The following is a 21752-nucleotide window of genomic DNA, read 5'->3' as shown; positions in this document are numbered from 1 at the left end:
TGAAGAGAGGTATCTGAAATCCCCTGGAAGAAGTTGTCATCTCTGGTTTAATCCTAACACACCCCAGAAAGGCTCAGCAGAGGAGCTCATCAAGCTCCACCCAGGAAGGCTGAACTGGAATTGCAAAAGTTTGGCTGTTTCATGTAGCCCAGGATGGGGTGGTAATTGGGCAGCAGTCTTGCTTGTCCTTGCTTTTCCTCAGGGAAATGACTCTACAGGTCCCCCCACCTTAAGGGATGAAATTGTAGGGAGGGTTCAAGTAATCGGAATTCCTCTGTAGGATTTATGCAGAAAAAAAATTGTGTATGTTTGCCTCTTATTTCTTATGGCTTTTTAAGATATGAGTAATGAACGTTGAAGAAGGCCTTATCTGTACCACTTTGTAGAATTATCCCAGCCATAAGTCCAAGCTGGGGATGGGGAAGAAGTGGGGTGGAGGGTGCCAGCCCTGAATGGGGGGTGGGGATGAAAAGACTTCAAGATGAGCAGAACCAGCAATCTGTCTGGGAGTTGAAGAGGCCCTCAGACATGCCAGAGTAAGGACAGAGAGGAGCTAGTTGCTGTGCTGAACCTCCTGAGGGTGCACAGGATGCAGGTTCTCTCTGGTGCTTGCACAGACGCTATGTTGCCCCACGGCATGAAGGAGGAGTTCCTAGTTCCTTCCCTTGCCCATGGAACTGGCCCTGCAGCTTCACTGCTTCGAGGCTGATCTTGTGTCACAGTGAAATGTCTTCAGTGACCTGGCTGTGGGCCTGATACCTGGGTCTGTACAGCTTCTGTGAAGTAACTGTGGTCTGAGGACTACAGCAAGTAGCTTAAGGGAAGTGGGACCCTTACTCTGCCCTGCTGCCCTGGTGCCCCTTGTCTGGGCAGTAGAAGGGTCTGGAGAAGGAGGAGAGAACCAGGTGCACTCTGAGGATGGTGATTCTTCTTTGGGCATTTCTGCATACTAGCAGGGAGCTGCGAATTAGCCAGCCTCTGTCCAGCTGGTCTCTCTGAAGCCTGGGTCTAGCCACCCAGGAACCTAACGATATTGTTTTTCTCTGTCTGACTTGCAGAAAGCAATGCCAGAAGCCTGCACTGATCCCATAGTTGAGGAATCAAAGCTGTGAAATGGAGAGCTGGCAGAGCTGGGAGATGCAGCCCCCTTATTCCCATCTTTGCTACCTACACTGTCCTGTAACATGCACACCATGGCACGGGGGGCAGCCTCAGGACAGGAGCCCAGTGAACTGCTTGTGGAGAGTGTGAAATAGCAAAACAAGGAGTTGCTCTCTTCAGTTGTACCTCTACATCTTGCTGTTTTGGAGACTTTGCTGCTTGGAGGAAAAGTTGGGAAAACCCACTGCTTCCTCCCCATCCCACCATGTATGCTTGGAAAAGAAAAAGCACACGTGCTGAGAAAAGCCATAGTTCCAGGCTAGCCCTGAGCACATGAGGGTGGCACCCTGCATGTGGCTGTGTCTTCTCTTACAGACAAGGTGTGACATGAAATGCAGAAGCTGGACCACACTTACTCTGTGAGCAGCCCTGGAAGAGCTTTCAGGTGGCCCTCAGCCTGTGATGCTCTGTGTTGTACAGGTGATGGTAGGGGCCCCAGCATATCACCAGCAAATGCAAAGCAGTGCATCTGTCACTGCCAGCTCTGGTTTTATTATGTGGCTGTCCCAGATGAAGCACTCAGTCTGTGGATAAACCTCTGCTCAAAATTCACTGAGGTTGCCCTGATGTTCCTATATACTAGGAGTAATTGAGAGATACCAATATGCCTCCTTCTGCCTGGAGGCAAGGACTAGTTCTGCAGCTTATGTTGAAGCTACAGCCTAAGCCCAGCACATCACTACACTAGTAACAGGAGTCAAACCACAAGTTCCTTGGGCTGAGGACTGTGTCTTCCTCCTTAATGATTATAAAGTGCCTTTTGCATGTTTCAACACTACAAATTTTTTTTTGTAAAGTGTTACATTAAGATAACCAGGCAAGGCTGTGGTGTTCTTCACAGCCACGGAGAGGGGTTTGAGTATGATGGCAATCTAGATTTGCTCCAGTGTGGAAGCTTCCCACTTTATAATAGAGAACAGGAGAAGAATCCCTCTTACCAGCATTTGTGTCTTATAGACATTGCCCCTCTGTATGCTGCTGTTTATCTTCTAAATGCAAATGTAGATCCTTATATCCCTTCTCCTTCCTTTCCAGCATCCCTCCACTGGTGGAGACATCAAGTGTCCTTATACCCCTTAGATCATGCAGTTATGCATGTATCATTTGGGGGGGGGGGGGGGGGGGGGATAAAAACCACAACCAGGTGGAATGGATAAAAATAGCCCTCTCTGACATACCATTTTTGACAAAACATTTTTTGGGTGAAATTATACAGTCTTTTGACACATCAAAAAACTGAAGTCCTATCTTTAATAGTTTGGGATTGAAAAACCATTTTAGATCCCCATCCTCAATAGAAGTTTTTATATAAAATAAAAACATTTGAAGTGTAAAATGAAACCTGACACATTCATATTAAATGGTTGAAACAGTCTACATCTGGCTCTTTTAACAGCCTGAAATGTTTTGCGGAATGGAAAAAATCATCTTTCTGCCCAGTGCTACTGTTGTGCTCTTTTTCTCCCTTCTGTGTTTTTCCTCCCTTTCTTCTGCACATATACCGTCTTCCCAGCTAGGAGATTCTGCTGGTTGCTTCCTACCTTCTGTGCACTGCCCATCTGCTTTGGGCATTATTTCATCTAGGTCTAAGCAACCTGTTCCTGTTTTCTCCATCTTCTGTAGTTATAGCTCCCGGCAAAGGTAGCTCATTCCTTGCTCACAGATGCATGCAGCTTGCTGTCACCAGTATGCTGTGGAAGCAAGAACTGCAACAACTCTCTTTGTGTGTGTGTGTGTGTGATGTGAGCAGTCAGACCTGGAACTTTGTGGGAAGGAGTCAGGGGAAGGTGGGTTTGCTGTAAAGAGAGATGATTTATCCTGCAACATACAGTAGAACCTGCTGTTTGCTCTGAGGTTGTACATCCTCTACCTGCTGCTGTGTAGCAGAAAGACACACATAGCACCCTGCAGTTTTCTGTCATTTATTAGAAATGGCCCCTGAGGAACACATGCATGCAAGTTACACAGCAGTGCCAGGGGCAGCACATGTTCTGTCTTTCTGGTCCAAAGTGTTTAGCGGATCCTGGGTAGCTCTACACCTCCTCCCCACAGGTACACTGGGAGAGAAGTCCTTAGTGCAGTTGGCACACCTGGGACATTGCCTGCTATGCTCCAGGGAGGCAATCACCAACTGCCCCCTGCAAGCTTTGACACAAACTCCTCTGGGACTTGGTCTGGACATCAGTCAGTTGAAATGTTGCCTGGACAAGAAAAAACACTTGGTAGTGAAGAATGATTCAGAGTCCAACATTGATCCACCAGTAGGACTAGTGTCCTGGAGGAGTTCAGCTGAGCTTTCGTGGAAGTTTGGCAGTGAAGATAGGAGACACCACTGATCTACACAGGGCCCTCAGCTTCAGTTTTTCTTCTTGTTTTGCGACAGTGCTTCTACCTCTAGGTACTGCAGCCCAATCAACATTCCCAAGATGGAGAAACCTGTGATGGAGATACAGGATGAGTTGTGTAGCAAATGCTGGACAGGAGATGAGACATTCCCTCCCACCGTCCTCTCCCTGCCCTTAGCTCATAGCCCCATAGAGTGTTTTTCTGGGGGGTCATAGCTCCAAGGAGAGTTTGTGGGGGGAGGATGCAGAGCTCTACTTACTTGCTACCATGAGGGGTGCCATAACTCCAATTGTCAAGGCTGCAGTGTGGTAAATGAAGACCTCGGAGAGGAAGTGAACAAGGGCCAAAAAGAAGGTGAAGAGCGTGATGTAATAGAGGCTGTTGGAGAGCAGAAAGAAGCAGGTTATCATATAGACCATAGTATGGGCACAAGCATGGCTGAATAGAAGAGGCAAAGCTGCATGCTGCCCTGTCTGTCCTCACTCTGGCAGCACAGAGGGCACTTGGTCCCTTGCCTAGTGACATGCAAAAGCTCCCTGGGCAAAAGCTGAGAGGAGAATGGGGCGGTGTTCAATGATGCATTGAAAGTCACGGGCATTATCTGGCCTGAAGGCAGGTGAAGAGGGGAGAGCAAGGGTAAGGCACCGGAGAAGTGAGAAGCATGTACACACACAAAAAGCATGTACACACACAAAAAGAGGGTGAGAACTGGATGAGCCAAGAACTAGGGTGACAGGACTTGGCTGATTCCAGGCTACATCACCTGACACATATTCCCACCTGTGCTCTGCTACCCTCTAGAGGCCACAGCTGTGGAAAGTGAGCAGGTCCAAGAGATGCAAGATACAATTCCTTCTAAGAAAAAACTGGCTTCATGGTAATTGGCATTGCCACCACCCCTTAAAAACAGATAATTGAGTCCCTGCACCTCCCTACCACAGATAAGCCTAGGCAATCCAAGGACATGCTACCAGGTGAACAGTGACTTCTGCTGTGGGGCTGGGGGAGGTGGTGACAAAAGAGTGAGTTCTAGCAACCTCCAACGCAGGCTTTGTCTAGCACAGAGCCAGAGTCAGCCTGCTTGGAAATCCCTCTCAGAAATACTTCTGTTACCACAGGGAGAAACGGCCTGCCTCCCACCACAGCATCAGGCTGCACCTCAGGCCTTGTCCTCCGCCCCAGGTAAGAGTATATGGAAGAAGGCAGCAGGTTAAGACAACTGCAAGGGGCCTCTCAACCTGCCACAGTCTTTAGCTGAGCTGTCACAGGCAAAGAAGTACCGAGGATCAGTCGGACCACAGTATTAGCAATTGCTTAATGTCAACAGAGCAGCAACGCCATCAGAAGATGCTTTCCAAGCTCGAGCTCAGAAATTTGTGACATGAGAAGTTCTCAGATCTACGAATTTCTGCCTGAGCTAAGAAACAGAACTCAAATGCGCAGGCTCTCCCCACAGAGGCAGAAGGGAGAGGGAGCAGCAGTTAACACACAAATCTCACACTGCTATTTAAGCTTTTTCGGGGGAATGCTTTCAACCCTATAGAAAGCTCAGGAACGGCTTTTGACTCCCCACCTCCTCCGTGCTGCCCTCTAAGCTCAGGTTGTGACTAGCAAGCAAACCGAAGGATTTCTCCGGTGCTCCTTTACATACGTCCTATTGCGGATGTCGATGGCGCAGAGACAACGGATCACTGATGACAGCAGGGTCCAGACGCCAAAGGTCCGAGCCTGGAGCCCGTTCACTGCGCAAAGAAGGGGGGAGCACATGGAGACCACGCACAGCCCCGCGTGCCACCCCCCCATCCCCGCCGGGGAGGTGCACGCCGGGGCAGCGGGCGGCTCCTGGGCCCGAGAGCCGCCGCTGAGGCGCGGGCCCGAGGAGGTCCCAAGGCCAACGGCTGGAAGGCCACCTCCAGGCCTCGGGGCGGCCGGCGCGGCCCTTACCGAGGCCGGGGCTGGCGGTGTACAGCTTCTCCGAGAGGAAGCTGTGGTCGCGGAAGCTCTGCAGGGTGTTCCCGGCGGCGATGACCGACACCATCACCAGCCAGCTGCGCAGCACGTTCAGGAACCGGCTCATCCTCCCGGCCGGCACGAAACCTGCCCGCAAGCACCGGGCCGCGCTCACCGCCCGGCGTCGCGCCCTCTCACCGGCGCCCCTCCCGCGCCCGGCCCCCTCCCGCTCCCACACTCCGATTGGCCGCGAGCGTGCCGCTCCATCCACACACCACGCTGACGTGAGGGCCTCCACCGCCAATCGAAATCCTCACCGCCCGGGAGGCGGTCCCGCCCCTCCTTGGCCCCGCCCTCCATGCGGGCGGAGGTGGGAGGGGCGGCGGTGGGCGGAGAAAAGACCGAGCGAGCGGCCGGACCGTTGCGCCTGCACACTGGGGCGGGCGGAGGGCGCCTGCGCATTGGGGACGGGGCGGGGCTATCGCCCGTCGGTTGTTGTAGTAACGGGGAAGCGGCGGGAGGGGCTGCGGCTGCCGGGTCGCTGTGTCCGCCCGCCTCTGCCCGCTCCGGCGATGCGGGAGCAGGTATGGGGAGCAGAGGGCTGAGGGGGCGGTTGGCTGGCGGCCCCGGGGCGGCAGTCGCGGCCCCTCTGGCGCTCCTCGCCGCTCGTGCCTCTCCTGGGACTGCCGCAGGCCGCCGGGCCCGGTCGCCGCGGGGTAGGCCGGGCTCTAGCGGCCCCTCCGCTCGCCGCTGGGCCGGAGGGCTGCTTCCGGGCTGGCAGAGGTGTTACAGTGTCTGGCTGACCCCGGGCGGCGGGGGAGTCTGGGCGCCGGGGAGAAGCAGGCGTTTCCCGCTAGGCCGGGCCTGGCCAGCCTGGTGCGGTGCCGCGGCCGGAGGCGAGGCAGGGCAGGGCAGGGCAGGGACGCGCTTCAGCGGTAAGCGCCTGAATGACTCTCACGGGCAGGCGGGGAATAATCTGCTGGAAGGTGATGCTTCTTCCTACAATGCCCTGGCTAGGAGGTGATTTACAGCCTGTAACAAGCTTGTTGATAGTCCTGTGAGAAATATGTATTGACAGGAGGTGGGAGTTAAGTTACTTCATCTCTCGTGCTGTCCTCGGCTATGCATTCATGCTTTTAATCCTTATTGCAGGTAACTGCTCTTGCAAGATTCCTTGAATCTACAGGAAGGAGTCTCAGAGGCTGCTGAGACTTGGGCTGTATGAAAACTCCCAGAGGAAATGCCAGTTGAGATGGCTCGAGATCTGGAGGAAACTGGCTCATCCTCAGAGGAGGAAGATGTTGGGCTGGAGTAAGTAGGAAAAACTGTCTTAACTCTTTCTATCTCCCTGTGCTTCCTGCAGGATTTGTAGTAGTCTGAAAAGACAGTTGCATTCCTTACCCTCCTCCTACCTATAAAGTGGAAGATGGTTGGTTTGGGCCTCAAGCCTGTGGGCAGCCTGCCTACATTTGTAGCCTAAAAGACCACCATATTCATCAGGGCTGGAGGTGCAGCTCTTCATTGGCTACTCTAAAGTCCATAGTTTCATTAATGTCTTCCTGTCATGTTCCTAAGGTGGGAACTTTCTTGATGATGATTAAGGAAATTAATGTCCTTTTTTGTTTGTTTGTTTAGTTTTTTGTTTTAGTTTTTACTTTGCTGCAGAGAATGGAAATCTACTGTACAGTAGACTGATATGCAATGTTTTATGTCCTTTCTAAAAACTGTCTTGTAAGAACTCAACTTCCAGAGTTTTTATTACTTATTAGTGTATGTTTGTTCTGTCTTTTTTTAGTAACTTCTTTTATCTTTGCTTGTGAAGGAGTTGCTCCCTTATTCTTTCCCAGAGTGGTATCCGTTTTCTGTTTCAGCTGGACCTACTTTAACATGTCCTGTCTGTTTTCTTTTGGGCACATACTGTGACTGAGTGCCCAGTTGCAAACTGCAGTGGCTTTAAGGCACTTAGAGGAATGTTGCTTCATACCAAGTAGTTGGCTCAGACTTGCCAGACCGTCATGGATGGAAAGGTCCAGAACTGCCTTCACCTGGAATGTAATTGTAATAGTATGTTGGCATCAAGTGACCAAGGGTCATGCTAGGAATGAATGACTGTCACCTGGAGGATTGAACCTTACTGCAAATCCTCAGGACAGGCTTAACATAAACTCCCTTCCTGTTGCCTCAGCTCATTTCCCACTTATATAAGGCTCTGGCCTGTAGTATAAATTCTGGAAGCTTCTCGGGTTCCTTCCAGCTAATTATACCCTAGTAGTTTATTTTCTTTTTTTAAAATTTTTTTTATCTTTAGAGGTGGTGGAAGCAGATGGGAGTGCTGTGAAGTTAATTTGTCTGGGTGGGTGATAATGGTAATAAGTTGGTTAAGAGGACCAAGGCTACACTTAAGAGTACTTGCTTGTTCTAGCATCAGAAAAGTGCCCTTTTATCTCTGTTCCTGTGTTGTAAGTGTAGGAGGTGTTTGTCTTCTGTAGTTTCTCCAAACCTTTGGCAGACAATCATCTTGCCTATAGACATTCTATAGACAAATGCTTCTGTGTATCTCTGCCAGTCTTTATATTTCTTCTCGTTTGTGTAGAGATGTGCCTCTCTAACCCCTCAGTCTCTGTTTTCTGTTAACTTTTTTGTGGTTCCATTTCTTTGCACAGTGAGTAATAAGTAGTCTGGGTTTTATTTGCTTAGGGAGGTTGGCAGGTTTTCCTTCTGTGATCTTAGGATTTTATATAATGGATCTTAATTTTTTTTTGTGTGTGTCCTTAATTCCTCTGAGGAGATGATAGTTCCCAGTGTAGTTATGTTGTTCTGGACAGAACTGATCACTGCATCTCGGAACCTGTAGCTTGAGTAGCTGGCTGGGGGCATCGTTGTTGAATTCTGGGCTTGCATTCCACTGCATCTGGCAGAAATTAAGAAGGAAGAACGCACAAGTTCATCTGTTGTGTGAGCCAAGCCTGTTCTAGTCTCTCAAACTTTGTATGAGTGCCTTTTTGTGCACTTTGGAGTCCAGGATTACAACCAGGCAGTATGCACTGATTTGCAGTTCTTAAATTGGAGACTGGAACATGCATTGTAAGGTCTAGTTGTGTGGATACCAGCAATTACAGTTTATCCTGAATTATAGATCCTGTTTTCAGGCTATAAATACAGAGAACTGTAGCTATGAAAATTCATGGGGTTTCTCCCAAATTACACTCAGTAAAATAAATACAAATTAAGCAGAACTCTGACTTAGACTGGCAAGACCAAATCAAAAAGATGATGATCTGGAAGATTCCCTTTATGGCCGAGTACCAAGGCTGCCTAGCCTGTGCGTGTGAGTCAGCACAGGCAGGGAACAGGAACAACCACAAAACCATGGCTGAAATGCAAAGAGTAAATTTATTTTCCTTACCTCGCTGACCAGGGTATCCCTGAAGCAGCACCGGGGCATCGGCACACAAGCAGGAGGACATGGGCACCGTGGTACTTGGTCCTTGCTTGAGGATTGCCGAACCTGCTGTTTGTGCCTGTTTTATAGGGATTTGCGTAGGTGTAGTTTACCACTGTGCTTTGATCTTTCCCACAGCAGGGCAGGAGTCTTGAGCATGTTCGATAGGGTGCCTCTAAGTCTATCACAGGCCTGTGTTATCTGAACACAGATGTTCCACTTGTCAAACACACAAGGATAGACAACAATTAGAATGATACATGTATTTTTCTACACCCCAGCTGCAAGTCACTCGATTATGTTTATAATCCTCCTCGCCAATCTTCCGTTATTTTCCCACAGTGTGTTTGCCTGTGTCCTGTCTAGGTGGGCAAGCATGGACAAGTATGGAGAATTGCTGTGTGTATGAGGCTCGGCAGTTGCTTATACTGACTGTCTTGCTATTTCAGGGATCATCCATGTATCAAGTGGACCGGTGGCGGCTGCAGGCGGATCCCCGTTTTGGTGTTTCATGCTGAAGCCATTCTGACCAACGACAGCTACCTCCGCCTAATTGGAGGTGGGTGCAACTATGTGCAAGCTTTTGGCCTGAAGGCATGAGGTGGAAGTCTCTTACCTGGATGTTCCCTTCTCTTTGTGGTGGGGAAGAGGACATGGTAGGAAGGAAATTGCAATCTTCTCTTGTGTCTGAGTACTGAGATGTTTAGAAACGCTCGATTGGTTGGTGAATGCTTATCGCATCTTTGGGTTGTGACAAGTGTCTGTATTTGTCCCTCCATTGGGTCCTGATGTGTTTTGAGTTGGAACTGTCTGCTTGCAAATTCAACTTGGAGATCATGCTGGAACTTATGACCAGAATATAAATTAATTGCTCTGTAGCTAAGAACTTAAAATCAATCATTGCAGTGAGTTTTGAGAGGGTTTCACTGGGAGATAAAGCAGCCAACCCCACAGCGGTAAGAACAGTAGCAAGCTGTAGTAACAAATCTCTGCGTCTACAGCCTCACAGCTGTGCGTAAGGCCATAAGCAAAATGATTGCTGTTCTGGCAGCGCTTGAGTTGGGAGACCAAACCTGTCTAGTGTCAAATAAGGGAAAGCCTCTAAATAAGAGGCAGAGTTGTTATAAACAGTCACTCTGGATTGTGAGAGTACTTGCGGGTGTGTGTAGCTGGGAGCTCGTTCTGGATATGCTGAGTTGGAGAAAAGCTAAAATCTACTCAGCTTCTTTTTGTGAAGATGCTGACACTTCTTTCTTCTCTTGCTTGTCCCTTTCTTAGGTAATTGGTGCCCTCATTTCTAATATCCTATCCAAGCAGAAATGCTTCTGGCTTATTGGGGTAAGGGGTAAAGAAGGTGATTTGTGTGTGGAAACTCCTGATCCTTTTCATGTGAGTTAAAAACATACTTGAATGATGGCAGAAGCTGATGGTAATTGTATCCTAACTGGATACCCTCTTCTGCATTTTCTCAGTAGGTGGAGGCTTTTCGTGGTTTAACAAGTCTACTGCTGAATAGTGCAACTTGTTGAATTTCATTGAGCTTTGTCTGGTCCCAGATTATGATACCTCTTACTCTTTTCTTTAGTCTTATTTTTATTGGTAGAACATATTTCCTGAGGTTTAATCTAATCTTCATCTTTCTATTCTTAGTTTGAACCAATTTGTAAAGTGCCTTTTCCAAGTGATTCTGTATGCTAGCATTGCAATTTCTGCCTCTACGTCTTTGAACTCTTTTACGGATTGCCACATCCTTTTGTATGACAAATGGCCTCTAGTCTTGCTACTTGCTTTCTGTTTATCTTATACTTCCAGTGCTGCTTACTGCTTTTGTTTTTATGACTTTCTACTCGGATAGTGATTTTCTCTCTCTTTTTTTTTTCTTTGTCCTATTTACTTTATTTCCTACTATTTTTTGCAGTCATTTACTGGAAGATCAGTACAGGTGGATGAGATGCGAACAAAAATTCAGTGTTTTATTTTGGGTTTTCAAGATCTAAGTGATCATATAAGGTAGCCATGTTAATGAAGGGCATATGGCATGATTACTTTTAGCTAGGAGTACTGATATTGAATAGAGAAGAAAGACCTGAAATCATGTTTGGAGTGTTATAAAGCAGTCTATATAAAGAGCTGTTTTAAAAAAAAATAAAATCTGGGTATTTGTTAGCATGTCCTGTGTTTTATTTTGATACGATAGGGTTTAGTGATGCAGCAATATTATATGTAAGGATTGATGTAAGTCAGTTCAATGCTGTCATTGGAGTTAGTGCCCCAAGAGATGGACAGGCACTTCCTACCACCCTTTGCCTGTTACATACTGCTAGTGTGTGGATGCTCCACTGTGGATTAAGTGCAGCTGTACTGTGCTGAGTCCTATGGTGCTTTTCTCTCTCTTTGGTAGCATAGGTAACTTTGGTTTATTATTCTAGGTGAAGACTCTAATATCGTGTCTCCTCCCTTCTTAACAGAGCGCTACCACTTGTCCTATAAGATTGTGCGAACAGACAGCCGTCTGGTTCGAAGCATTCTGACTGCCCATGGATTCCATGAGGTGAGTGCAATGAACTTCTGATCTGATTATGTGCTGGGCTGGGAGGTGGTGATGATGATGATTACATTTTTTGGTTTTTTTTGTATTTTGTTTTGTGGTTTGTGGTGTGGTTTTTTGTTGTTGTTGTTTTTTTTGTTTTTTTTTTTTTTTCCACTCTGCAGGGTTAGAACCAGGAAGTTGCTGTGGACCCCCTTGAGGTTTTTTTTTTTTTTTACATACTCTGCCTGTCAGACAGGAAATATGTCATGGTTTTGCTCTCTGAGGAGTAGCCTTTAGCCCTAAGGCTGCAAAATTGGGGAAAAAGGGATGCTGAAGTTGGGTCATGTGTTTTTTCTCTTCTTGCTTTTAAAGCGTCATCTTACACCCTTGGGAAGATCTAAAGGATTTAATCTCTCAGCCTTTTCAAGCTCACAGAAGCATTGATGTAGTGTTTCATGTTTCTCTTCTAGCACTTGTCTTGCTCTAAGGAATGTCCTATATGCAGCTAATGACAGTTTGAGAGAGGTGTGTGTATGGTGGATTTTCTTCTGAATAACACCAAGTTTAGGAATTGGTCTCACAAGTTTCCTGAAGAAATCTAAAATGCTTTACAAGTTGGGTTTAAACAGTCTATAAAAAGAACAAACCCACAAGTTTCTTTAGAAAAGTATGACATGGTTATTTCCCAGCACTGCTGTACAGTAGCTTAGGACAGGAGTCTGGCTAGAGTTGCCCTAATATTAGAGATGGATAGGGGAGATTGTCTTAAACTAGAATTGCTTTGGTCTCATAGACATAAGGTCTGTAGGACAAGTGGTGGTGCTTTTCATTAGTTCTATGTTTTTATGTGTGTGGTGTTTTTATGTTGCTTTCTAGGTGCACCCTAATAGCAGCAATTATAATCTCATGTGGACAGGATCACACTTGAAGCCCTACTTGTTGCGTTCCCTTACAGATATTCAGAAAGTCAATCATTTCCCTAGGTAAGGCCTTGATATCATGTTTTGCTGAACATCTTTGTGATGGTTTGCAAAAATTTGAATGTATATAGCTCTAAAAAAAATAGAATATACATGATTCTATGAAGTCCCAACACACTGGGCCTGTGCCACATGCTGTCTTCATTCCAAAGGGTCTTTGGGGAGATAGTTTGTGACTTGGAAGTGCTTGTCTGTAGCCCAGGTACTGGATTTTTAAATTTTTTTTTTGTCTTATTTGGTGGTATAAGTAAAGTATATGGGGCTTTGAGTTCTTAGTTACAGACATAGTCATATGTCATCTGCTAAAGTTGTTTATAAACAACATTATAACAGTTTGCTGTGCTTCAGTCTGTCTTGGGAATTGCAGGAGGTGCTACAGATGAGGATGGATATTAATATGGCCATAGGATAGAGACAGTAAAACTGAGGAGTAGTTGCAGGTTAGGGTTTAGACATCTGACAGGGCTAGAGATGCTTTAGTAACTAGGATGAAGGGTTGCTGTAATGTGGGGTTTTTTTATGTGGGGAAAAAATAGATACAGCATCTTGTTTTGGGACTTCAGGTCATATGAACTCACACGAAAGGACAGACTATACAAGAATGTCAGTCGTATGCAGCTGGCCCATGGATTCAAGACATTCCATATCTTACCTCAGACCTTTATCCTGCCAACAGAGTACCAGGACTTCTGCAGTAAGTGAATGGCTGATGATGCCCAACCTGAAGCAAAATAACTGGGTAGGGGGAAGGGAATTACTTCTAATATCCCAGCCTGTTGATCATGCCAGTGGTTGAGGCAGCAAAATTAGAGGAAGCTGGAAAGACAGTGGAAAAGGCCCACATGATTTCTTTATGTAATTTCTACTCTGCTGTGTACTCCATGCCTGTGTAAGTCCCCAAGCAGCTGATGTGAACTCAAGGCTTCAGAATTGAGGAGTTCTTTGTGCACAGTGTTGTTGATCAACTCCACAATATCCCTGACTAATATCTGGGAGTACTGAAGACAGAAGTGTCAAAAGGAGGCATAGTGCAGAGAAATGAATCTACTGGAGCAGCAGGAGGGGCTTCAGGAGGGGCCGTAATAATTGCAGTGAGTCCCAAGGGGCAAAATAGGACATCAAAAAAGTAGACTTTGATCTCCTCATGGAGTTCTCTAAAGCTTTTACTGTGGGCAACATTCTTGATTCTTGCTCCTCCGTAAATAAGCAAAATGGAAGATCTTTCAGACTTGTGCTGTTTTCTTTTAACCAGATACCTATTCTAAGGACAGAGGCCCATGGATAGTGAAGCCCGTGGCCTCTTCCAGGGGTCGAGGTGTCTACCTGATAAACAATGTAAGTGTTCAGCAAAAGGACTGCTCTTCAGTAACACTGTCTGCAAAACTATGCCAGCTTCTGGGCACGGGGCGTGGAAACATCTAACCAGACACTGGCCCTGCTCTGGATTTCAACCATACATTGGTGAGCAGTTCAACAGTCCTGAGCAGCTGTCAAAGCCTGCCCGGGCATATGCTGCGTAACCAAAAGCAATCTATTTCTTTGTATGCTCTGCTTATCTTGCAACCTACTTTCAAGTCTTAGCTTATTAGGAGCAAGTTCATGCTCCATGAGACGGTTTGGGAAGCTGTGCTGCTTTACGGTCTCCTTGTGGCTGACGGTAGGCTGGCCTTGGGAGGATTCCCAGAACTCTCCTTAGTTGTTTCCTTGTGCAATCTAAACAGTTCTCAAACAGTCCCTCTGTCTCCCTCTTCCCCCTGGAAAAGACCAATTAAAATGAAACTTTACGTGATACAGTAAGATCAATCTTAGAACTGTGTTATCTAAGTGCCGGTGTGCCCTTACTGAGGTGTAATGGGGATGGTTCTTTGAATTCAATGTGCTGGTTATAGTGTCTTTTGCCCTTTTTGGGCTTTGCAGGGAGTTAGGTTGTCATAGGTAACAAATACATCTGGGCAGGAGCCAAACATATGAGGGGATTCCAATAAATATTCTCAGCAGCACAACTGACTGGTGAGTCATTTTGTTTTCACTCACTCAAACCCCTTTAGCCTCCCCTGCACTGAAGGGGTCATGCTGCCTCATCTGTTCTCTACTTGGATCATTTCCCATAAAATAAGGGAGCAATTCGCCAAGTGTATGAGGTAAGTATTTCCAGAGCTGCACTCAGCTTTTTTTCTTTGCTTGAAAGAGAGGAACGAGCTCAGGCTTATATGGCAGTTGGCCCTGAACTGGGGAGAAGACCCTTCTGGGACCAATCTCCCTTTGTGTATATCTGTTCCAGAAACACTTCAGCTAGTTTGGCCCAAAGACTTCAGTTTCCTTCAGTCTGATGCCATTAAGGGAGTGTTTTCTAGAATCTCATCACAAAAGTGTTTAAAAACAACAATAAAAAACCCCCAACAAAACAACAAACCTTTGAATTTCTCTGATTCATAATAAAACAGGCTGTCACTTTTGTGTGATGTACTGAGGGAAGTTGAGCTTGTTCCCTCACATTGTATATGTGCACTCTATATGCCGAGGCTTCCTGCTCATGGTGCTGGTGCTGTGGCTGAATACATGCAAAATTGAATAAAGCCAGGATGATGGGGTTCTCTTGGCTCTCTTGCAAACTGAAGGCAAGAACATATTTTGCAAGAAACTGTTTGTATGAGTAGTTAAAACTGGTTACAAGAGAGAGGGTTGTGTACAATAAAAAGTAAAAGCTTTTTCAACAGATCCCGTGACTTTGCAATCTGTATTTGTCACAGATACAGCTTTCTGTTCTGAGCTATGAGTGTAGTGTCTTCCTGGTACAGTAGCCCCTGCTGTGAACTGAACCTCGGTAGAAGGTATTTACTCATGTAGGTAAGAAGGTTGGATACCAGCCCAGGATCTAGCTATAAAGATCACAAGTTGAGGAGTAATTTTCTTCACTTGAGACTTCTTCACCAACTGTAGTTACATGCTCCTTCCAGTGTCTTTTAAACCCCTCTTCTGTGTGTTTGGTTAAATGCTTGAGAAGCAAACAGAATGACAGTCACTTCTTAAATGTGTGTTTTTCCTGTTTTTTTCATTGCCACGTGGCTGTTAAATCTGTATTCTACTCTAAGGAACACTTAACTGGAAGATTCAATGGGCAGGTTTTTTGGCAATGTAATCATTCCCAGGCTTCTGGTTAGGATCTAATTACTTTAGGTATGTTGTGACTGATGGTGGTGTTTTTTCCTTTTGTTTTTGTTTCCTCCCTTCCCAGACATAGCTGTTGGTACAGAGTGGCTTTAGGAGGGAAAGGCTGGAAAAAATGGTGGGTTTGATCTAGTCATCTTCTTATTCCTTAAGCCTCCTGTTTTTTCACTATTGGATTCTCTGTTCTTCTGTAGCCAAACCAGATTGTCCTGGAAGACAACATCCTGGTTTCTCGTTACATCAGCAACCCTCTGCTCATAGATGGTGAGTGTGCTTAGGAATTGCTTTTCTCTCTTTCCCCAACCCCACACCTGAGGATCTCTGCAATCTTTGCAGGAATTTACTTGGATAATTGAGTGGTCTATCTTCCTCTAGTACCGGAAAAATGTAACTAGAAAATTCCTTAAAATCTTGAAGCTTTTCAACTGGGAAAGCTTCAGGCACCTATGTCAGCAGCAGATAATGGTTTATTGCTCTCAGGGTGTGTTGAAATTCTTCAACTGGATATGATGTCTGAAAGATATTTGCGGTCACTGACTCTTGACAACTGTATTTCAGATTTCAAATTTGATGTACGCCTCTATGTTCTGGTTACATCCTATGATCCACTTGTCATCTATCTCTACGAGGAAGGATTGGCCAGGTAGGGGAGGTTTCTTCTTTCTCAGTGTACCTGCACTTGATGATTCAAAGATGTCTTGGCTCGCCTCTGTATTCCTGATGCAATAGTGAATGAGGGAAGTGCCAGTTAGGGAGTTCTGCAAAGTTTAAGTATATGATACTTCACCATGCTGTGTCCCATCAGTTTTCTTTATATAGGTTATAGGATCTTTAGTGAGGGACTTTATTACATATGTAATAAATAAAGCAAGTTTTCAACTCTGAAGGGTTGAATGGCCACATACACCGTCATTGGCATGTTCATTCTTAAGGTTGGGTTCTTCTTGAAATCTCTTTGGACTTTTGGTGCCTTTGTGCCCCTTCTCCATCCTCCAAGGTGAAGGGAATCTAAACTTTCTAAATTTTTGTGTAGTCCTAAAGACAAAAGCAGTTGGAGACCTGTTGTTGGCTGTATTGGCCTTTGTTTTAATACTTTCAACTGCTCTTCTAAATTTTAGGTCAGTATTTGTATTTTCTACAGTATCGAGTAAGTGGCTTTAGACTAGTTCACTGTTCTTACCCTGCAAGATGTCTGTTTTCTTTTGCATGTAAGTCATGAAAGATACTTAAGATTCCCAGGAGGAACACTTATCTATCAAATTCCTGTTTCTTTTTGTCACAGAAGTTTAGCTAAATACCCATCTATAGTAACTAATAAATCTGAAATAATCACCCCTCTGAATTTCCAACAGACCAGAAACTTAACTGCAGTGGTGTTGGAGAAGAGAGCATCACAGGACTGTCTTCTGCAACAGTTTTAAGCAGTGCTGAATCTGTCTTATAGGCACATCTGGTGTACCCAGAAAGAATCTCTCTAGGGTTCAAGCCTGCATGGCTCTGACTTGGACACAGTATCTGCCTAACTTGCCTTTATCCAATGCAGATACTGAATCAAAAAGGATATATTAATAATTATCCCACAAGAAATATCTTTAAATTGATGAACAGATCCCCTTCAGGTGTGTTTCGATGTGCCTCTGGCTGCAAAGATTGTTTCCCTAAAAGGAGGCAGGAAGGGGTAGCTCGTCTTGGTCAGTGGAAAACTTGACAACTATATTCACTGTAGAAAAGGAGCCTTAAACACACCTGGCATGCAAGACTTTTCTCTTGGGAATCAGCAATTAAGTTGTTGGTTGCTAATATTGCATGTTATTGGAAAGTGAAGAGGGAAACAAAATCATCGATTGTGAATGAGTAGATTGCTAGGATCTTCTGAAAATGGGCAGTGCATAGCAGGCCTCCAGAATAGGATTTGTAGTTCTGCTGATCTTGTTGTAACAAAGGAGTTTACTTCTGCAAAAATCCATCCGTGTAAGAGACAAGTGTTCTACTCTGTTTGGGGACAAGTGTGCCAATTCCATGATAGATAGCTTTTTTTTTTGTCTCTGATAGTAGAGTAACATGTTTTTCTTGAGGGCAGAAGTGTATGTAGGCATGTGTATGCTTTTTTTTTTGTTTTTGTTTTAACAATTCTAGTCATATCTGAGGTCTAGGGAAGGAAATGAGGAAGGAAACAAGTGTATTCTTTTGACTGAAATATACTGGTCAGACAGTTCTAGTGAATCCCTTAAGATAGAATCATCAAATTATTTAGGTGGGAAGGGAAGTCTGGAGATCTTTAGTCCAACCTCGTTCTCAAGATAAGACCACTTTCAAAGTTTGGGCAGGTGCTCTATGGCCTTATACCATAAAGTTTTGAATATCTTCCAAGAATGGAGATTCCATAGTCTTTCCTGACAACCTGTTCCAATGTCTGACCATTCTCACTGTGAATGTGTGTGTGTTTTTTATATCTAGTCAGAATTTCCCTTGTTGCAGTTTGACTGTTGCCTCTTGTCCTTCTGCTATGCACCTTTGCGAAGAGTCTGGCTCTGTCTTTATAGCCATGCATTAAGGAGTTGAACACAGCAGTTAGATCTATTCTTAGCCTTATGTGCAGGCTAAACAATCCTTTTCTCCTCAGCTTCTCCTTGTACATCATGTTTTTCAGCCCATTTTAACAGCTCTCTGCCAGACTTGCACCACTTAGTCAATACTTCTACTTGTACTGGGGGGGCTCCTAACTGGACATGGCATTCCAGATGTGTGTCCAGTACTTGCTGAGCAGTCACAAGTAAGAGGTACTAATCACTTCCCTCAACCTACTGGCTACACTTTTGTTGATACAGTCCAGCATGTAGTTAGCCTTCATTGTTGCAAAGGCAAACTGCTAATTCATGTTCAGCTTGTTGTCCACCAGGACTGTTTGTCTGTTCTGCAGAGCTGCTATCCACCCAGCCTGTACTGTTGAACAGGGCTATTCCTCCCAGGTGCAAGACTTTTGCATTTGCTTTTGCTAAAGTTCATGAGGGTTCTGTTAGCCCATTCCTCTAGCTTTACAGGGGCTGTTTGAGTGCTCACGTCTTGAGCCATGGCATCCATTGCTCTCCCTTTGTCCCCAGAACCATTCATGTCATCCTAGAAGGCAATCAGGAGGCATCAGATGTGATTTGCTCTTGGAAAATTTGTGCTTGCTGTTCCCAATAATTGTTTTATCCTTCATGTGCCTGGAAGTACCTTCCTGGAAGATAATAGACCAGGAGTACCTACTGGTAGCAAGACTGTAGATCATCTGGGCTATCCTAGGTAAAAGGTCTGTTGAAAGAATGATCTGATTTCCTTGAGTTTGTGAGCCAGTGTTCCTACTTGATAACCTGGATTCTGGCTGGCTGAATTTCTTTGTTCTTTTGGCATTTAGGATATTCACCTCTAGAGCTTGAAACAGTGTTGTAGTCAACCCTGAGCAAATAACTTAAGTTTTCTTTCTGGGTATCCATCTAGAAGCATCAGTCTCAACGATTCTGGACTCTCCATCTTGGTAAGATCCCACGTGGCAGTAATACTTGCAAATCACTTTTTAGTGTTCTAAAATCCTGTGTTTAGATTCCATTTGTTTAAACTATAATCAAACCTAGAGCACATGGTGTCCACATACATGACAAATGGAACATATATGTACAGGACACCACAGTATTACTAATGGTAGTTATCCTTTCCTTCAAATTGCATCCCATCTTACAGCTCTCTGTGAGAGGTAGCTAGTATATGGAGACTAACTGTGGCACTAGGTATCTTAATGCTGCTCTGCGATAGTCAGCTGTACCAGTACAACTGTGGGGCTGGTGTAGAGGGAATAATGAGATGTTATCTCTGGTCCAAGGACAGTCTTGACTCTGGAGGGTAACTCTAGCTCTGTTACTGAAGTTCAACTGTCCACTGAGCAATTTCAGCTGTAGTGTCAGCTATGGCTAAAGACTTGTAGTTGAATGCTTTCACATGATAGGTATAAATTTATTGCAACCAGTATCTTTAATTACTCTTAAACTTTTCACTTCTGTGGCTGTAGAGTTGGTAAGTTTGTGCAGCAAGTGCTGGCAAGCTGTCTTTGGAGGACAACACTCAAGCGTGAGCAGAGGTTGACAGAAAACTCACGGTGGGCTGTTCTGTGTGGCCTCCAGATGGCACTAGTGGTCTTTAGTGATTTGGCTTTTTCCCACACCCTGGATTTGCAAATTCAGTTGGTAAGAGGTAAGGAACCTGGAGCCTGCATTCTGGCTTCCTATTTAGCTTTTTTGCCTTCCATTCAACAGTGTGAGTTAAGTGCTGGGAGAGACCCTTTTATTGCCTCACACACTGTAATGCTTTGGTTTAAAGCAGGGACAAAACTTTAGCTGTGTGAGGAGGGAGGAATGCTTTAACCTTTGGGAGTAGAAGCTGGTTTTTACTCTTTACTTAAGAAAAAACCCCAACACTGCCTAAGAGTGGAAGCAATTTGTAGCAGAGAACTGGGAGGTAAGATCAGGGCCTGGAATCAAATGTGGCATTGAAGCAATCTAAGGGGAAACCCACCAACAGAACAAAGGAATCTCTTTTCAGGACCTCTGCTAGTGCTTGTGGTGCGCTGTGGTGACTTCCGTGTTTTGAGTTTGCTTTCTGAAGGTAGGTAGTCTCTGAAGTGTAGTCAGGGTGACCTCTTCTGGGTTGTTCTCTTAATTTTCTTTTCCCATTTTCTTTGTCTGAAAGGTAATGTTCCCCTCCAGTGTAATGCTTTGCATATTCCAAGTAGAAGAGGAACCTGACTGTTTCAGTAAAGTTGGTGACCTCTACCAGAAAAGGAATGCTATCAGAAAACCATAAAATGTAATGATCTTTAAAAGGAACAGACTTGGTATAATACACATTTGTGATGTTTGACTAGATACTTCCTTAGGTCTGGTTTCTCTTGGCAGAGCTAGACTTGTCATGATATGATCTAGAGTGGAATTTGAGGCTTCAATGCTGAGGAGAAGAAAGGGATTATTGATCCAGCATGTGTAACTTGTGTTTCACTTTCCATGTGGAAGAGTGAAGAAAAAGTTTCCTTTTAAGGAGATGTGAAGGGTATGTACCCGGAGGTGTGTAACAAAAGCCTTCAGTTATTGTTGCTTGATTTGTGCTGGAAGTACTGAATAACTGTTTGGTTTGCCCTAGCATTTTTTCAATGCGATTTTTCAGGAAGATATTGATATCAAAGCCTTTTTTTTTTGTTTATCCCCTAAAAGAATATTGAGTAGAACTTAGGAAGTGCTGATGTTGAGTTGGTTGCTTTTGTAGCTATTTCCACCCCACTCCCCATGGAATAAGCTGTATTTAGTATGGACAGAGCCTTAGGTCATCAGAGTCAGGTGTCAGACTTCTGGAGAGTTACTAAGAATGGTATTAGTGAATGTGCTGTAGGTTTTCATCTTTCATTACAATACTACTTTTCTGGTCCTGCCTCCCTCAAACTGTCAAACCTCCTCTTGCATATTTTGGGCCTCGTCCACCTTTAGAAGGAATGCTGCCAATAGATTCGTTTAGGGATACTCAGTGATCTGTTTGGAGGGCATGGGGTATTTTTTTTTTCTCTTTCTTGAAGCTTGAAACAAGACTGAAGCTGTGCTTAAGGCATAAAGCAGCACTGCGTGACTTAAGATCCTTGTCTGTTAAATTGAAAAATGTGGTGTCGAACACTTTACTACTATATATTTTAAAAAAAAGTAGACAAAGCATGCTGCTGTACATCTGTTAAATTGGCAGATATTTAGTAACTTGGTGCTGGAAAGGACAATTATCATCTAGATTGGCCATCTATGATTCACAGCCTGGAGAACTGTAGCTGGGACCTTTGCATCAAAGGTATAGGTTTGGAGAATGAGATGGTCTTGGCAAGCTTGGTCCAGGTTTGCCTGAGGGTGTAACTCAGTCATCTAATTGTATGTTAAAAATCTAGGTAGTTTTATTTATCTGAGACTTCCAAAATATGTGATGGAATATATTTATTGACATACCTTTTATATCCTATGACATGTATGTATGAATAAGAGGTTCACTGTTAATAAACTACAGTCTTAATTACAAACTTTGACGTGCTTTTGAAGGTGACTCACCAAGCCTAGTTATGTGGAAGTCCCAAGGCTGCTCTTAGAGCCAACCATTGAATTGGTGGTTTATGCTG

The 21752-nt window shown here is 44.9% G+C and overlaps 3 protein-coding genes across 17 annotated transcripts in view; 2 read left to right on the top strand and 1 right to left on the bottom strand.

The window, feature by feature from the left end:
• FLVCR2 (FLVCR heme transporter 2) overlaps positions 1-2603 on the top strand; it is a 42625-nt gene extending 40022 nt beyond the window's left edge. For 2 of the 3 annotated variants that reach the window (XM_030000367.1, XM_030000351.2), the window contains one exon: positions 1059-2603. In XM_030000367.1, the coding sequence (XP_029856227.1) occupies positions 1059-1112 (54 nt within the window). In that variant the 3' untranslated portion in view covers positions 1113-2603. The remainder of the gene's footprint in view (positions 1-1058) is intronic. The other variant, XM_030000357.1, reaches the window with a different exon arrangement.
• A 466-nt stretch (positions 2604-3069) lies between these two features.
• On the bottom strand, positions 3070-5683 carry ERG28 (ergosterol biosynthesis 28 homolog). Its single transcript, XM_030000380.2, has 4 exons — positions 5452-5683; positions 5159-5249; positions 3767-3885; positions 3070-3597 (listed from the first exon to the last, which is right to left on the bottom strand). Exons 1-4 carry the CDS (start codon positions 5582-5584, stop codon positions 3518-3520), a joined length of 423 nt encoding a protein of 140 aa, XP_029856240.1. The 5' UTR covers positions 5585-5683; the 3' UTR covers positions 3070-3517.
• Positions 5684-5922: 239 nt separating this feature from the next.
• The window catches only part of TTLL5 (tubulin tyrosine ligase like 5), a 145550-nt gene continuing 129720 nt past the window's right edge, over positions 5923-21752 (top strand). For 4 of the 13 annotated variants that reach the window (XM_041122019.1, XM_041122020.1, XM_041122021.1 and 1 more), the window contains exons 1-9: positions 6062-6392; positions 6610-6768; positions 9349-9458; positions 11368-11450; positions 12306-12412; positions 12946-13103; positions 13662-13744; positions 15772-15841; positions 16136-16220. In XM_041122019.1, the coding sequence (XP_040977953.1) occupies positions 6698-6768; positions 9349-9458; positions 11368-11450; positions 12306-12412; positions 12946-13103; positions 13662-13744; positions 15772-15841; positions 16136-16220 (767 nt within the window). In that variant the 5' untranslated portion in view covers positions 6062-6392; positions 6610-6697. The other 9 variants (XR_005931969.1, XM_041122023.1, XM_041122022.1 and 6 more) reach the window with 6 other exon arrangements.

This window comes from Aquila chrysaetos, chromosome 2, assembly GCF_900496995.4.
Source record: "Aquila chrysaetos chrysaetos chromosome 2, bAquChr1.4, whole genome shotgun sequence".
In the NCBI taxonomy this organism is placed as follows: Eukaryota; Metazoa; Chordata; class Aves; order Accipitriformes; family Accipitridae; genus Aquila; species Aquila chrysaetos.
Note: the sequence above shows the minus strand (reverse complement) of the source record. Positions and strands in the feature narration are given on the sequence as shown.

What these genes read in the sequence shown, in the direction of transcription:
- ERG28 (XM_030000380.2), bottom strand. Translation starts at nt 5,584, where the DNA reads ATGAGCCGGTTCCTGAACGTGCTGCGCAGCTGGCTGGTGATGGTGTCG. An exon ending in CACCGCCAGCCCCGGCCTCG is followed by an intron (nt 5,250 to 5,451) that starts GTAAGGGCCGCG and finishes TTCTTTGCGCAG; the next exon opens with TGAACGGGCTCCAGGCTCGG. An exon ending in GGCACCCCTCATGGTAGCAA is followed by an intron (nt 3,598 to 3,766) that starts GTAAGTAGAGCT and finishes TCTCCATCACAG; the next exon opens with GTTTCTCCATCTTGGGAATG.